The following is an 18245-nucleotide window of genomic DNA, read 5'->3' on the forward strand; positions in this document are numbered from 1 at the left end:
CATGGGTACAATGTGTGAAGCCCATTTCTGGTGTCCCCCGCCGTGATATTGCTGGAATATTGCTAAAAGCGGCGTAAAACCATACTCACTCACTAAACATCAATAAACTCAGAGTGTGTTATTCCTAGAATCGTGCACTTTTCGTGCTAATAAAATAAATTTTCAAAAGCAATCAATAATCGTACAAGTAACACGTGTTGGACACGCCCTTTATTGATGAGACTACGGCACAGCAACGCTTTTCTTAACCGTGGCTGCGTTGCTGTTCTCATAGACAAATTAGGTTAGTGACTTCTCCTGGTGAATTATAAGGTAATGTTTAGTCGACGCAGCATGGGCACCCTTGTTGATAGACAGTGTTAAGTTAACCTCAGTGAATCGTCCGTTTGTGGTACTGGGGTCGGAATGGCAACTTTGACGCCACTGTGACGCGAGGAGGACGCGTGTCCGGATGGACGTGTTTTAGGTATGTATTCCGAACAATTGTCTTATGATAATTCTATTAAAAATTTCATTACACCATGCCTTATTATTTTTCTAGTAGCACAACGGTGTTCGTTAAATCAGGTGAGAGATTGTATTCCTTTGTCATCAATATGTATCACAGCGGGCAATGGAGTCTTGATCAGTGAAACCGGTGATCGATAGTGGGTTTGTTTGTTTGTTGTTTAACGCCGCTATCAGCAATATTCCAGCTATTTGACGGCGGTCTGTAAATGATTGAGTCTGGACCAGACAATCCAGTGAGTGACTTCATGAGCATCGATCTACGATGGCATGCATCAACCAAGTCAGCGGGTCTTCACGGGTCGATCGATAGTGGGAGGTATCCTGACATTGTAGGTCAGGGTGACCCCGGACTGGTCACAGCTGTGTCTTCCGTCACCGTAGACCTGTCTACAGCATTCCTAGTTCGGTGCGTTTTCGTTACAGTGGTCCATGTATACGCCCTGCCCTCCACTGAGTGGGCCAGTGGTCTGACGGTCCGCAGTAGGCTAATCATGTGTTCGTATCCCTGATACGCCCTAATAATAGTCCTTTGTGTGTCATCACCACACCTACAACAGAACGGACCCGTGAAGATTCCGGGGTAGAATAGGTCTTCAGCAACCCATACTTGCTGTAAAAGGCGACTATGTTTGTCGCGACTAACGTGATCGGGTGGTCAGGCGTGGATCGATGCTCATGATGTCAATCACTGGATTGTCTGGTCCAGACTCGATTATTTTACAGACGGCCGTCATATAGCTGGAATATTGCTGAGTGCGGCGTTAAAAAACAAACAAACAAACAAATACAACAGAACGCATCAACAGTCGCTATTTCATGTCATCACTCTAAAAAGATTGAACTGCAGATTGTCTCCTGCATGCTAACGAAATGAATAGCTGATGGTGGTAAACATGCCTCCTAAATGATCTATAATTGTCCTCGCGAATAATTCCCCATCAAGTCGACAATGAACAGAAATACATAAAAATGAGTGTCATTTCTCCTAAAGTAGACAATAAAAAGAAATATAAGTCACATGTAATGTTTTGTTAATACTAATGCCAATATTTTTAAATACATGTATTCGCAGTGGAATAATTAATGTTCGAAAATAGGATATCCGAGGATATATCTATATAATCTGGTAATATTACTTGCAACATTTTTAGAGTCACAATTACCGAAAATCAAATACAGTTTCAAGTGTGAAGATGAAATGTCTCCGAAAGTAAGCAAAATCTCATCACACGCCAAAAAAATCTCTTTGCTTTCGGACCACGGGAGGTTTTCTCTCATAGGTAAAAATATTCAGGATAATCCGTGCACCTGTAATGACAAACCCCCGCACCTGTAATGACAAACCCCCACACTTGTAATGACAAACACCCACACCTGTAAAGACAAACACCCACACCTGTAATGACAAACCCCCACACCTGTAATAACAAAACACCCAGACCTGTAAAGACAAACCTTCATACCTGTAATGACTAACCCCCACACCTGCAATGACAAACCCCCACACCTGTAATGACAAACCCCCACACCTGTAATGACAAACCCCCACACCCGTAAAGACAAACCTTCATACCTGTAATGAAAACCCCAACACCTGCAATGACAAACAACCCCACCTGCAATGACTAACCCCCACACCTGTAATGACAAACACCCACATCTGTAATGACAAACCCCCACATCTGTAATAACAAAACACCCACACCTGTAAAGACAAACCTTCATACCTGTAATGACTAACCCCCACACCTGCAATTACAAACCCCCACACCTGTAATGACAAACCCCCACACCTGTAATGACAAACCCCCACACCCGTAAAGACAAACCTTCATACCTATAATGAAAACCCCAACACCTGCAATGACAAACACCCACACCTGCAATGACAAACACCCACACCTGCAATGACTAACCCCCACATCTGTAATGACAAACCCCCACACCTGTAATAACAAAACACCCACACCTGTAAAGACAAACCTTCATACCTGTAATGACTAACCCCCACACCTGCAATTACAAACCCCCACACCTGTAATGACAAACCCCCACACCTGTAATGACAAACCCCCACACCCGTAGGGACAAACCTTCATACCTATAATGAAAACCCCCACACCTGCAATGACAAACACCCACACCTGTAATGACTAACCCCCACACCTGCAATGACAAACCCCCACACCTGTAATGACAAACCCCCACACTTTTAATGACAAACCCCCACACCTGTAATGACAAACCCCCACACCTGTAAAGACAAACCTTCATACCTGTAATGAAAACCCCCACACCTGCAATGACAAACCCCCACACCTGCAATGACAAACCCCCACACCTGCAATGACAAACCTAAACCTGTATTGCGTAGACGTACCTCAGCAATGAAATTTCATTTGTTTTTTTTATTATTACACTCAGGTTTTTCCATCGTCGTCGTCAGGGCATTCATGTTCATCCTCAAAATGCTATCAAGTTTTCGACGCAGACGTGGCGTGTACTTTCTGACAGTTGTGTTGCTGTGGGTTGGAGTGACTTATCTGATGTGGACACACCTGGATGGTGAAGGATCGTCCTGGCCGAGGATCAGGGGAGACTTCTTTCCAAGGGAGGAATACAGAATAGCGACAGGAAGGGTGGGTCCCGCAAAGCGTCACGGGGACAACAAAGTGCACAAGGCGTATTCGTCCAAGAAAGCCGGAGTAGGCGACGTTGAGAGGAACGTTAAAGATGACGCCGGCAACGCTACGGTTGTGTTCAGAGGTGACTTGCCTCCTGAACCCATGCCTAATGAACCAGACTTTGATGTTGTGCGACAACTTTTCAATATTACAAATGCTGGTACGTCACAGTCTGTCAACACAAGATCACATCACCATTATTACTTGTTTTTCTTGTCTTCTTTCAATCCCAACTAAAGGCTAAGGATTGTCTGGTCAAGACATGATTATTTACAGACCGTCGTCATATAGCTTGAATAATGCTGCTGGAATAATGCAACAATAAACAGGCCACTACATCGCCCATCGTCCAGTTTCCACCCTTGCCGAACTAGGCTGGAATTTCCAGGCTCGATCGTAGCGCCACCAGTGGCTATTAAGAGTTATGTCCCCTCTATTGGCTTCAAACAAAATGGCGGCGCCCGGTCAAGACGATCTGAACGAAAATGTACATCGCCAAGGAAATTAAACTTGATGTTGCCGACAGATATTTCCATTTGGAGTATACATTCAACTATTTCATTATGGACATCATCATTAAAGATGACATATCAATCCTAATGAACATCTGGCGTCCCCCGTCGTCATATTGCAGCATTGCTAAAACCCGCGTAAAACCTCTGTCACTCACTCACTCACTCACCTACCCTCTGCACTTGGTTATATGAAAATCACTGTGTGTGAGATCAGCTGGAAAAAAAAGTTTTATCACCATTTCTACGAGCTAGAGGTAGGAGCTTGATTTTTTAATAACTTAGATTTAAATGGTCATTTAACGTTATACCATACCCCCGAGGCAAGGGAGTTAACTGACTTTAAAAGTCCAGTTTCCAGATGACGTTATACTTATGGAACATTTATATCTTGTAGGCGATGGCGGTAAAGCGTTTAAAATAGACCCTCAAAGGTTACCCCCAGAGGAGCAAATGAAGTATGAAACTGCCTTCAGAAAGAACGCCATGAATGAATACGTCAGCAACATCATCGGCGTGAGACGGAGACTGAGAGATCCAAGATTGGAGGGGTAAGGGGTCCAGATGATTGGTTTGGAAGGTTGATTTACGGATACGGGGTTCACAGAAGCACGGTTTACAAATGACTTTTTCACATACGGTGTTTCATATTACGTATCCATGGTTGTAGATAACATATTTACAAATAAATGTTTTAATGGATTCACGATTCGATTAATTTCCAGATAGATGGGTTTAGTATTTTTCCAGCCGCACAATATTCTTTTTATAAAATTACATCATCCAAAACCTAAGGTCAAATTAATTTGTGCTTGTCTTTGCCCGGGAACTCTTCATTTTATTGTCGCCATTACATACATGTAGTTGGAAGACGAATTACGGCGTTAAACACTCACTCACGAACGAACGAACGAACGAACGACCCGTGAAGATCCGAATTAGAATCAGCAACCCATGCTTGTCATAAGAGGCGACTATGCTTGTCGTAAGAGGCGACTATCGGGATCGTGTGGTAAGACTCGCTGACTTGGTTTATGCATGTCATCGTATCCCAATTGCGTGGATCGATGCTCATGATGTCAGTCCCTGGATTGTCTGGTTAACACTCTATTATTTACAGACCGCCGTCATATAGCTGGAGTATTGCCGAGTGCGGCGTTTACAACAAACAAACAAACAAACACTGTCATTCATTGCTTCAGAAATGTTCATGTATATACATGTCTTCGGTGCAATAATATATTTACTCACACAATGCAGCTGTGCCGAGCGTTACTCCTCCGCCGGTCTCCCCCAGACCAGCATCATCATCTGTTTCGTCAACGAGGCGTGGTCAACGTTGCTAAGGCTGGTTCACAGTATCCATGACAACACCACGCCGCACCTGGTGAAGGAGGTGATCCTCGTCGACGATGGCTCGTCATGGGGTAGGTGCGCTGTTCGTGACAGGCAATGGTGGTTATGTGTGTGCGTGTGTGTGTGCGTGCGTGCGTGCGTGCGTGCGTGCGTGCGTGCGTGCGTGCGTGCGTGCGTGCGTGCGTGCGTGCGTGCGGGCGTGCGTGTTTGTGTGTGTGTGTGTGTCTGTGTGTGTGAGAGAGAGAGAGAGAGAGAGAGAGAGAGACAGGGAGAGAGAGAGAGAGTTTGACTGAACCATGCAAGATTTATTTGTACACGGCAAAATGCTTCGGTGACGTCAGAACGTTCTTTAGGCAGAGGGTCTGAACATGGTGACCAAATCAGTCTGAAAAAGTGACACGTCGTGTCTCAAGAACTTTCGTATCTCTACAACTTGTGCTTTCGTTTTTCAAAGTGTTTCCTATTCAAATGCACCGCCACATATACTTTAATTATTCTAGGAACCATACTTTGGCATTTTTAACCTACATTATACAATTATTTAAAAATGCCAGTACCGATAATGTTTAAGAACAGACTCCTATAATAACATTCGGCCGTCAGATCGCCGTCAGCCGTCAGCTGTGTTAATCCGAGGTTGTAACTGCGGTTTGAAACCTCTGATTAACCAATAAGAATCGAGTACGTATACGGATTCTCCATTTCCAGATTTTCTGGGCAGGCCGCTGGACGTGTACATGGCTCGGTTCCCCAAGGTGCAGATAGTCCGAGCCACAAAGGGGCTGGGGCTGATGGTGGCGAGGACGCTGGGCTACAACTACACCACGGCGCCCGTCATCACATTCCTGGACTCACACTGTGAATGTTTCCCAGGTAATCTGGATGGCTGGGAGGACTTGTATTGTTCTAGAGTTACTGAAACTGTACACCGTCATGTTCATGACCCCTGTGTGTCCGTTTACATCATTGTCAGTTTATACCATTATGTGTCCGTTTACATCATGGTCAGTTTATACCACCGTGTGTCCGTTTACATCATTGTGTCAGTTTATACCATTGTGTCACTTTATACCATTGTGTGTCCGTTAACATCATTGTGTCAGTTTAAATCATTGTGTGTCAGTTTACATCAAGGTGTGTCAGTTTACATCAAGGTGTGTCAGTTTACATCAAGGTGTGTCCGTTAACATCATTGTGTCAGTTTAAATCATTGTGTGTCAGTTTACATCAAGGTGTGTCAGTTTACATCAAGGTGTGTCCGTTTACATCATTGTGTGTCAGTTTACATCATTGTGTGTCAGTTTACATCAAGGTGTGTCAGTTTACATCATTGTGTGTCAGTTTACATCAAGGTGTGTCCGTTAATACCATTGTGTGTCAGTTTACATCATTGTGTGCCTGTTTACATCAAGGTGTGTCAGTTTATATCATTGTGTGTCAGTTTACATCGTTGTGTGTCAGTTTACATCATTGTGTGTCAGTTTACATTAAGGTGTGTCAGTTAATACCATTGTGTGTCAGTTTACATCATTGTGTGCCTGTTTACATCAAGGTGTGTCAGTTTACACCATTGTGTGTCAGTTTACATCAAGGTGTGTTAGTTAATATCATTGTGTGTCAGTTTACATCATTGTGTGTCAGTTTACATCAAGGTGTTTCAGTTAATACCATTGTGTGTCAGTTTACATCATTGTGTGTCAGTTAACATCAAGGTGTGTCAGTTTACATCATTGTGTGCCTGTTTACATCGTTGTGTGTCAGTTTACACCATTGTGTGTCAGTTTACATCAAGGTGTGTCAGTTTACATCAAGGTGTGTCAGTTTACATCAAGGTGTGTCAGTTAATACTATTGTGTGTCAGTTTACATCATTGTGTGCCTGTTTACATCAAGGTGTGTCAGTTTACACCATTGTGTGTCAGTTTACATCAAGGTGTGTCAGTTTATATCGTTGTGTGTCAGTTTACATCAAGGTGTGTCAGTTTACATCATTGTGTGTCAGTTTACATCATTGTGTGTCAGTTTACATCATTGTATGTCAGTTTACATCAAGGTGTGTCAGTTAATACCATTGTGTGTCAGTTTACACCATTGTGTGTCAGTTTACATCAAGGTGTGTCAGTTTATATCGTTGTGTGTCAGTTTACATCAAGGTGTGTCAGTTTACATCATTGTGTGTCAGTTTACATCAAGGTGTGTCAGTTTACATCAAGGTGTGTCAGTTTACATCATTGTGTGTCAGTTTATATCGTTGTGTGTCAGTTTACATCAAGGTGTGTCAGTTTACATCGTTGTGTGTCAGTTTACATCATTGTGTGTCAGTTTACATCATTGTGTGTCAGTTTAGATCAAGGTGTGTCAGTTTACATCAAGGTGTACATCATTATGTATTGAGTAGAAATACAAACGTCGCCATAATGACTTCAGGGTGGCTTGAGCCCCTGCTGACCCCTCTAGCCACGGACCCCAAGGTGGTGACCACGCCCTGTATTGACAGCATCGACAGGAACGACTTCGGCATTGGTGTGGGGCCAGATGTGTTGGTAGGGGTGGTGGAGTTCCCGACACTGCAGTTTGGCTGGCGACTTCAGCCCCCAAGAGAGAAGAAACGGAGGAAGAGCAAGCTGGAGCCTGTCAGGTGATATATTTAGTTTTGTTATGTATCGATGTGTATTTGTACACACAAATTGAATCAATTGACAGCTTGTTTGAATCATAGGATCATAGGCGGCGGTTTATGTCAAGAGTTGCGTTCCTTGGTCGTTTCAAATCATGGGTTTGAATCCCCGACCCGTCCTGAGCATGAACCTTGGTTTGTCAGCGCTGTATTACCGTGTTACCGTGTTTCCTAAAGTGGAAACATTTACGACCTGTGTTACGTAGTATTGTCCTCCTAAATTAAGCTTATAATTAAATACGGTATACATGACATGTGTGTGACAATCAAATAGTGATGATACCAGATGTTCGCGAAAAGGTGAACGTATCCTGCCCCACCAGTCGCACCGTCACAAACACATGCAAAGGCATGTCAAGTGTTCATGCCTTGTCTCGAGTTCGTTCCTTGTTTGATCGGCCCTGATTCTCCAAACCGCCAGTGCTCATATTCGGTTTGGGCGTGTTCATCCTGTTACCTTCATGGATAAATACACTCAACGTAATAACACACGGTTCCATTACGTGTAGACCGCCTCCGTGGTCTAGTGGTAGAGCGTCCGCCCGGACAGCGGTAGGTCCGGAGTTCGATCCCCGGCCGCGTCATACCAAAAGACGTTAAAAGATGGTACTTGTTGTTACCCTGTCTGACGCTCGGCATTAAGGGGCTAAAACAAGGACTGATCGGCTCGGAGTCAGTATACTGTGTCTGAGTGGGGTATTTATGTTAAACTGCGGCATGGTATCTCAGTGAGCTAGCACTATAAATCGGCATCAGTCCGGTCAAGTACAAGCAGCCACACACACACGTGCATGCACGTCGCTATATAAGTGCAATAATCTTGAACGCGACGTTAAACCCCATTTCACCTCACCTCACCATTACGTGTGATGCATAATCGACTTGACATTCAACTTCTTACACATCACAGATCCCCAGCAATGGCGGGGGGCCTCTTCTCCATCACCCGGGAGTATTTCGATCTTCTGGGAGGATTTGACCCGGGGATGAAGATCTGGGGCGGGGAGAATATTGAGATGTCGTTTAAGGTGAGTCTATACTGTGTGACATCGTTTTGGGTGAAACATTCTCGTATTCTCAAAGTATTTTTTTCTAATGTTTGTTAAGAATTTCTAGTAAAGCAATTCACTTTTTGTACGTCTTTGAGCCATTTAGAAGTAATACACAGGAGGTAGAGAATTTATGGATGTCAAGTCCTTTATTATGAGGAACACACCGTTTCGGAGTATAAACGTTGTGTTCCTCATAATATAGAAGTTCAACTTCCTCATCCCTATATTTTATGCATTGATATTTTGTTTGTTTGTTGTTTAACACCGCCCTCAGCAATATTCAAGCTGTATGACGGTGGTATGTAGATAATCGAATCTGGACCAGACAATCCAGTGATTGATATCATGAGCATCGACCCACGCAATTGAGATACGATAACTTGCATCAACCAAATCAGTGAGCCTGACCACCCGATCCCGCTAGTCGCCTCTTACCACAAGCATACATTGCTGAAGACATATTCTAACCCGGATCTTCACGGGTCGATATTCAACTCTTCCGGGCTCGTCACGCCGAAGACCCAGGTTCGATTCCCGACATGGGTACAATGTATTTCTGGAATATTGCTAAAAGCGGCGTAAAACCATACTCACTCACTCACTCACTCCGGGCCAAGAGGAATTGTCATAGGAGTTGCCCCACCCTTATATCTAGCAAATGCCACCACAAGACAAGCAAATTGGAAATGCATTGTAAAATTCTAAAAACACTGCTGTCAAGTTGTTATTGCTGTTTTAAGTTAGTGTCATTGATTGATTATGTTCCCTACTAACATCAATGGGGAGCGGGAGGTGCTGTCTTCTAAGGCACCGTAATTTACTGTGGAGAGTTGCGTCCCTTGGGAGAACCAGATTTCGCAGATTTTAACACACAGCCGTCTATCCGATGACATCACAATGCATATGGTACAACGAGATATTTCTTAAACTTACCCTCAAGCGATATCTCAATTTGGAAGACTGTTTAGGTTTATGGTCAACGGTTGAAAATATACTGAAACAGCGTGAAATTACATGATGACCTCAGCTTATAATTATGTCGTAATAACCTCTCCTGTCGATAACGATACTACCATGAATACTTCATCAGATCTGGATGTGCGGCGGTCGGATTGAGACGCCAATGTCGTAATTACCTCTCCTGTCGATAACGATACTACCATGAATACTTCATTAGATCTGGATGTGCGGCGGGCGGATTGAGACGCCCATGTCGTAATTACCTCTCCTGTCGATAACGATACTACCATGAATACTTCATCAGATCTGGATGTGCGGCGGGCGGATTGAGACGCCCATCTGTTCACGTGTCGGTCACGTGTTTCACAGCCACAGCAGCTACCGGGGACTCCGTGAAGGGGCCTTCGTGGCCGGCGAGGCAAACAACGCCCGTGTTGTAGAGGTGTGGATGGATGACTACAAGAAGTACTACGGCCACTACAGGAGACCGATGAGTAAAAAACGCTACGTACGTCTTTATATAGAAATTTACTCTAATATATATAATAGGGTCACCTTAACCACTCATAGATAGTGTTAGGTGAGGTGAAATGGGGTTTAACGTCGCATCCAAGATTATTGCACTTATATAGCGACGTGCATGCACGTGTATGTGTGTGTGTGTGGCTGCTTGTACTAGTCCGGACTGATGCCGATTTATAGTGCTAGCACACTGAGATACCATGCCGCAGCTTAAAATGAATACCCCACTCAGACACAGTATACTGACTCTGAGCCGACCAGTCCTTGTTATAGCCCCTTAATGCCGAGCGCCAGACAGGGTAACAACAAGTACCATCTTTTAACGTCTTTTGGTATGACGCGACTTGGGATCGAACCCCGGACCTTCCGCTCTCCGGGCGGACGCTCTACCATTAGACCACGGAGGCGGTCAGATAGTGTTAGGGGCAAGGATGGCCCTCTCGTCTAAGGCGCCGCAATTAGCTGTTCAGAGTTGCGTCCCTCGGGCATGCAGGAAACTTATGATCGTAGGTTCGAATCCCGGTTTACCCCGATTATTTTTCGAGGTTTGTCAGCATATCCCTACCCATGCTAATGGGTTTCTCCAAAGTGGTAAACGTCTGAGAACTGTTTTACTTAGGGCTTTCCTCCCACTTCAAGCTGACACGCCGTGATGTAAATGGAATACTGTTTAGAGCGGCGTTACAACCCCAACGCATAGATATAGCATCTACTGTCCCCTTATCGTCCTTACCGTACAAAGGACCATTAGGGTAAGGGATATTTTGGCTCACAGGAAATGTCAATTTTAAGTTGCGGAAACTTTGAAATGTTGTTATGACAATTACAGACTAACGTTCAATCTCTAAAAAATATTTATTTTTGATACAAACAAAAAATAGTCCATTAAATATGTGTTTGTTTGTTTGTTTGTTGTCCACAACGCCGCACTCAGCAATATTCCAGCTATATGACGGCAGTCCGTAAATAATCGAATCTGGACCAGACAATCCAGTGGTTGACATCATGAGCATCGATCCACGCTATTGGGATACGATGACATGCATCAACCAAGTCAGCGAGTCTGACCACACGATCGTGTTAGTCGCTTTTTACGACAAGCATAGTCGCCTTTTACAGCAAGCTTGGGTTGCTGAAGACCTATTCTACCCCGGATCTTCACGGGTCCATTAAATATTTAAAAGAAGTCCACGTCAGATGAACATGAGGAAAATCTAAACATGTTCATATAGCATAGCAGTAAGGGATCATGGGTGGAAGGGGAAATAAAATGGTTCAGCGACTGCGAAACAGACTAACAGCTGACCTGTTTCCTATCTTACACTTTCAAGGTTTGAACTTTGGACATTATCAAATACTTATAAATTGCATTATGGCTAAATTGAGTAAGGATAGAAACGTGACATATATACGTGTATATGTGTATTGTCTTTATCTAACGCCGCACTCAGCAATATTCCAGCTGTATGACGGCAATCTGTAAATAATCGAGTCTGGACCAGACAATCCACTGATAGAGCATCGATCCACATTATTGGGATACGATGACATGCATCAACCTAGTCAGCGAGCCTGACCACCCGATCCCGTTAGTCGCCTCTTACGACAAGAATAGTCGCCGTTTACGGCAAGCATGGGTTGCTGAAGACCTATTCTACCCCGGACCTTCACGGGTCCAAGATGATTAGGGTCAAAAGTTACTCGTATTCAAATATTAGAAATAAACTTTCTGAAAACCTCTTTAATCAGCACATTTAACACATTTAAGGCGTAACTGTACATTTAGTATTTTTACCTTTTTTATAAGTCCAAAACATGCAAATAAGAAAATAAACAAATTTATATACGCATCAATACAAACGCATCTGATAACTATCATATTGATTCAACATTTGCTCATTTCTTAATTTATGTATACCCAAAATGGGTACCCTCATCACATCCTGTAATTTGTGAATCCAACTGGACTTTTTCATCACCCACGTTCCAACTACTTCTTCACAGCAACCAGGAGATGTCTCTGAACGCGTGATGCTGAGGGAGAGAATCAGATGTAAGCCTTTCTCCTGGTACATCCAAAACGTATACCCGGAAGTGGCCCTGCCTGGAGATGGCGTGTATTCAGGGGAGGTAAGTCAGTGACTAAAGGCGGCCGGAAGCTGTCTTTTCTCTCCGTTGAACATGACACAGTTAACTGCTGAAACAAACGACAGCATGGCTGGATTGGCTTACCCGCGAGTGATGTGTCTAGAATGTATTCACAGAACAGAATGTACATCCGATTATGAAAACATAATAAAATGCAAACTGGGCCATATTAATAATGATATGCCCTGAACTTTGATCTTTGGTCTGCAATACGAATATACAATGCATGAATCTTTCTATTTTGGTTTCTACTGTGGGATATGGCCTTTATACATGTACGGAAGCATAACAGTGCCACTTTGGTTGCACATTTTCGATTATTGTCTCTTTGAATGGCATTTGAAAGTGCTACACAGAAGAGGGAGATATCTTGATGCCAATTTATGAATGAGAATTCATTGATGTGTTCCTCATAACAACGAAGCTGACATCCATAAGTTCAGTATTTGACCTCATCAGTATTTTCCATTTTTCAGATACGTAACGAAGCCTTTCCGAAAAAGTGCCTTGACATGATGACGTCCAAAGAAGGGGGTCACCCCGCCATGTTTGACTGTCATGGGCAGGGGGGTACCCAGGTGAGCTAACTGAAGGCCCCTGAAGCCGAAGTTATTAAGGAAACAAAGAGTCAAAGAGACAAAAAGAGTCTCAGATTTATCAAAGTGTATTGACACATACATCTCTTACAGACCCGAGAAGATCCGGGTCAGAATAGGTCTTCAGCAACCCATGCTTGTCGTAAGAGTGAGTGAGTGAGTTTGGTTTTACGCCGCTTTTAGCAATAATCCAGCAATATCACGGCGGGGGACACCAGAAATGGGCTTCACACATTGTACCCATGTGGGGAATCGAACCAGGGTCTTCAGCTTGACGAGCGAACGCTTTAACCACTAGGCTACCCGATCGCCCATTGTCGTAAGAGGCGACTAACGGGACCGGGTGGTCATGTTTGCTGACTTGTTGATACATGTCCCGATTGTGTGGACAGATGCTCATGGTGTCAATCACTGGCATGTCTAATCCAGACTCGATTATTTACAGACCGCCGTCATATAGCCGGAATATTGCTGCGTTAAACAACAAACAAATAAACAAATAAACAAACAAACCTCTCTTACAACTTCACGTACTTGCAGTGAAAGCCAAAATTTTATTTCCTGTCTGCCTCGTTTCGCTTGTTGCTGGTTTTCCAACAATTTTCGAGGGCGGGGGGAAAGTATTGGTTTCATGTAGTGCTTGGTTGAAGAATAAATCCTGACTGTGTTAGAGTTACGTCCATTAACCGTGTCAGGATCCGCTACCCGTCGTAAATCCCACATAAGATTCACCATAATGTCATGCTTCTGCGTCACTATTGGACACACACATTTCATATTATTTTATTTGGTTTTCAGTTATTCGACATGACAGATCTTGACGAGATTGTGTCCTTGAACCGTTGTCTGGCCCGTGTGCATGGTGGTGTGTCTAACTACAAGAGCAACTGGGCGTCACGGGACCACATCTGGGAATACAAGGTAGCTCACTCACTCATTCATTCACTCACTCACTCACTCATCCCGTTTGTTTCTGTGTTCTGTGTTTCGGGACTTATTAATTAGGGCGACACAATACTTGTTTGACTTGGCGTGTTTGTTTCTTCTGTTTTCCAGGACAAGTTAATAAGAGGGACGTGGTGACTGTTTGACTGACAGTGTTTGTTTCTGTTTTCCAGGACAAGTTATTAAGGCGGCACAATAATTGTTTGACTTGGCGTGTTTGTTTATTAGGCGACATGGTGATTGATAAACTGATCGTGTTTGTTTCTGTGTTCCAGGACAAGTTAATACGCCGACACAATAATTGTTTGACTGTGAACGCGACGCAGCATGTCGTGATGGGGGAATGCTCTGGAAAGAAGTCCCAGCAGTGGACGTGGAACTATCACAGACCGCGGAGGAAGACTGTGCTAAGGATTGAAGAAATGTGAAAAATCTTGTGTCGGTTCATCGGCGGCGTATACTTAAGTCAGCAGAGTTGTGCCCCTTTGATATATATATTAAGTTATCGTATCCATATTGCCCGATCCGATGTTGCGTTGACGGGGACCCTAAACATGAATAGCAGATGATCGACAGTAAACGGATCGACCTGAACCAGCGTGTTTCACCGAGGAACCATTTGAGTGTTCGTGCATGACGTCACCGGAAGTGTTTCATTGTAAAAAGACATTTGTAAGCTTCATTTTTGGACTTGACATGGCCTAGGAGTGTCGCTCTTCAACACTTGACATGAGGTCAAGGACGCCAGTTCCGCCGTAGGGCATGTTTCACGCTAGACGTAACGTGACGTTTGCGAGGTGTCTGACGCTTCAGGGCGTGACAAGAGATCAATGATTCATGCCATGTTACGAGAGTGTGCGGGCGTGCTTGCGTGCGTGCGTGCGTGCTTGCGTGCGTGCCTGCATGTGTGTGTTGTTTGACGTTGTTATGTTCCAGCTATATGACGGCGATCTGTATTTAATCGAGCCTGGGCCAGACAATCCAGTGATTGATATTGTAACCAAAATTCCTGTTCCAGCAAGGTTAACACGTACTTAAAGGATCACACTTAATTACAACCCTTTATGACAGTGGAACAACTACCAGCCTTCAAACTAATTTGAACTGTGGTACCAGCATCATGTTGTATGTTATAAGGTTGACATACCTTTTAGCAGTGTTTTTCCCAGTTACAGAATCAAGTATAACAGTAAACTCGAGTCACGTCAGTCATGTTTACAGTCGCCATCTTTGATTTTCTGACCTCACGTTTGCGTGTCATGTGACCTTACGTCACCTATAAATAGACCTGTCAAGGTGAACTTCGGGGCTGCAATTTTGACTTTGACAAGCAAGGTAGGGTTCCACGGTTACGTCACAGCTAAATTATATCTTTCGCATTCTAAGAGATTTTTATTGTATAGCTTCTAATCTAAATGGCTATATCAATACTTGGTCTGCTCTCTAAGTATTTGATTGTGGATTAGTGATTATTTACCTTTGTGGACATCCGGATGACGTTTTTTTTAACGTCCGGATGACGTCTGACAGTTCCGAGATTCCGACAGCCATTCCGGATTCATTCCGACGGAATATTCCAAGATCGTAATTATTCAAGCATACAAGTTACAGTTACAGTTACAGATATCACAAGTCGCAAGTGATTTGTCATCCGTATAAAGTATTACAGTTTAAAGCCTATATTTAGATGTTTTGACAGTCGTCGATTGTCATCGCGATCCGGGGGGTCCGAGGTCATTCCGACCGGATTGTTTACATTATCAAGTCGCGTGATGATGCCATCATAGTCAATGGTTTTTATCTACATATGTTTATAGGGATCGTTCTAGAATCGATCCTATATATTTAATTCCAAGCTTTAATTAGGATATGACTTCATGCTGACTTAAATCGCAGTTTGACAGCTCTCGGAGGTGTGGCCTCATTGTCATCCATTCTGGGTCACATGACTTCCGGAATGTATTGTTTACATTACATGGATCCAGTTCCGGTTGCAGCCAAGTTCGGACACTTTCAAGTTTCAAAGTTTATTGTACAGTTTAATTGTTTTAACAGTTCACATATATTAATCGTGGGAGGGATACAGACAAGTACCGGATTCTAGAGCCACGATGTGACAGACAATGCCGAGCGACTGATGTTTCCAGTACAGTTCAAAGCCGGTATCGCGTCTCGCGATCTCGAGGCCATGTACAAGCTTTTTCAGTTCATTGAATAATTAATAAACTCGTTTTTGAACTTAACCTACTCCTTGTGTGATCCTTCTGCATTTCGCTAGTTTCGACATTCGTAACTTTGTAGATCCTTGTGATATATTTTCGCTAAACCTCGTCTCAAAGCTCTGGTATTTATTTTGTCACATTTTGTGACTGGTGGCAGCATCCATTTATTTTAGGAATTTGTCCACAAGTAATTAACGACCAGTCTTTGGCCGTTCCGTTACAATATTATGGGCAACGACCTACGCCGACGGGCCACAATGACACGCCATCAACGAAGTCACCGAGCCTGACCACCCAGTCCATTTAGTCGCCTCTTACGACCAGCACAGGTTGCTGGGGACCAATTCTAACCCGGACTCTCCACGTGTTTAGCCTCAAGACAACACAAGACATCATCGAAGGGTGTCACGCTGTGTTTCAAATGGTTAATGAATGTGTTAGCTGTTACATGTGTACCAATGGGATTTGAAAGGGTTTATTTTCGCATAATTGATGTTAATTCGACCAGAGAAACTATCTAGAAAAATATATATATTCCATTATTTCCTTCATTGCCAAAGAATGTCGTCAAAAATTGATGAGTGTACATAATTAATTCCATGTTGAGAATCAACGGATGTAGTGAGTGAGTGAGTTTGATTTTACGCCGCTTTTAGCAATATTCCAGAAATATCACGACGTGGGACACCAGAAATGGGCTTCACACAATGTACCCATGTCGGGAATCAAACCCGGGTCTTCGGCGTGACGAGCGAACGCTTTAACCACTAGGCTACCCGACCGCCCCTTCAACGGATGGAACAATGTAGATTCTTCTCTGACATTCTCTTTTAACATTATTCCAGTTATATCACGGCGTGTCAGCTTAATGTGGGAGGAAAGCCCAAAGTGATGCAGGCCTCAGAAGTTTACCACTTCGGTGAAACCCACAAACACAGGTATGGTGCTGAAAAAACCTAGAAACATAATCGGGGCCAACCGGGATTCGAACCTACGATCATAGGTTTCTTGCATGCCCAAGGGACGCAACTCTGAACACCAAATTGTGGTGCCTTAGACAAGAGGGACATCCTTGCCACTAACACTATCTATGAGTGGTTAAGGTAACCCTATTATATATATTAGAGTAAGTAATATTTTAATCCAGTTTGGGCCAGACAATCCAGTGATTGATATCAAGAGCATCGATCCACGCAACTGAGATACGATGACATGCATCAACAATTTATGTTTTACACACCATACCTTAAAAATAACTGATTTTCCATCATGTTTTACAAAAGGCCAGCTGTTTCCGATATGTCGCTACATCGGCTTCATTTCAAACCATCAGCAGTTCATGTTCGATCTCTGGCAGCATATGTGCACATTCCGGAGACAATGTCGTTGGCGATATATTGTTATGGCGGAGCAGCTGGTGAACGCTACCGTAAATACCACTTATACGCCCCAGGGACAAAGTTATGAACCAGATGTTGTGTGCGTGTGTGAGTTTGTGTGTGCGTGATTGTGCGGTTGTGTGTGCGTGCGTGCGTGCGTGCTTTCGTGTCTATGCGCGTGCTTTTGTGCGTGTTTGCGTGCGTGCGTGGTGGTGTTACTAGAATTTTTAGCAGTGACGCATATTTAATTAGCAACTGACCGAATATTTAAGTCTCATATTCATGGTCGATGGGCATTCTGGTTGTCCTGAACGAAACTGAGACTGGATATTGTTGATGTTTTCAGAGTTCAAATGTGCTTCACTGGAGGTGAGGTGAAATGGGGTTTAACGTCGCGTCCAAGATTATTGCACTTAAATAGCGACGTGTATGCACGTGTAAGTGTGTGTGTGTGTGTGTGTGTGTGTGTGTGGCTGCTTGTACTAGTCCGGACTGATGCCGATTTATAGTGCTAGCACACTGAGATACCATGCCGCAGTTTAACATGAATACCCCACTCAGACACAGTATACTGACTCCGAGCCGACCAGTCCTTGTTTTAGCCCCTTAATGCCGAGCGCCAGACAGGGTAACAACAAGTACCATCTTTTAACGTCTTTTGGTATGACGCGGCCGGGGATCGA

At 43.7% G+C, this 18245-nt stretch overlaps 1 protein-coding gene across 1 annotated transcript; it reads left to right on the forward strand.

Moving 5' to 3' along the window:
* Positions 1-222: 222 nt before the first annotated feature.
* Positions 223-16160, forward strand: LOC124130989 (polypeptide N-acetylgalactosaminyltransferase 1-like). Its single transcript, XM_046494046.2, has 12 exons — positions 223-466; positions 2935-3354; positions 4104-4257; positions 4967-5133; positions 5771-5935; positions 7489-7699; positions 8649-8766; positions 10055-10258; positions 12277-12402; positions 12897-12998; positions 13815-13937; positions 14237-16160. Exons 2-12 carry the CDS (start codon positions 2964-2966, stop codon positions 14387-14389), a joined length of 1914 nt encoding a protein of 637 aa, XP_046350002.2. The 5' UTR covers positions 223-466; positions 2935-2963; the 3' UTR covers positions 14390-16160.
* The last annotated feature ends 2085 nt before the right edge of the window (positions 16161-18245 follow it).

The sequence above is a fragment of the Haliotis rufescens genome, unplaced genomic scaffold (genome assembly GCF_023055435.1).
Source record: "Haliotis rufescens isolate VD_foot unplaced genomic scaffold, xgHalRufe1.0.p SCAF_10, whole genome shotgun sequence".
NCBI classification, from domain to species: domain Eukaryota; kingdom Metazoa; phylum Mollusca; class Gastropoda; order Lepetellida; family Haliotidae; genus Haliotis; species Haliotis rufescens.

What these genes read in the sequence shown, in the direction of transcription:
- LOC124130989 (XM_046494046.2), top strand. Translation starts at nt 2,964, where the DNA reads ATGTTCATCCTCAAAATGCTATCAAGTTTTCGACGCAGACGTGGCGTG. An exon ending in AGAGATCCAAGATTGGAGGG is followed by an intron (nt 4,258 to 4,966) that starts GTAAGGGGTCCA and finishes CACACAATGCAG; the next exon opens with CTGTGCCGAGCGTTACTCCT. An exon ending in CGACGATGGCTCGTCATGGG is followed by an intron (nt 5,134 to 5,770) that starts GTAGGTGCGCTG and finishes CTCCATTTCCAG; the next exon opens with ATTTTCTGGGCAGGCCGCTG.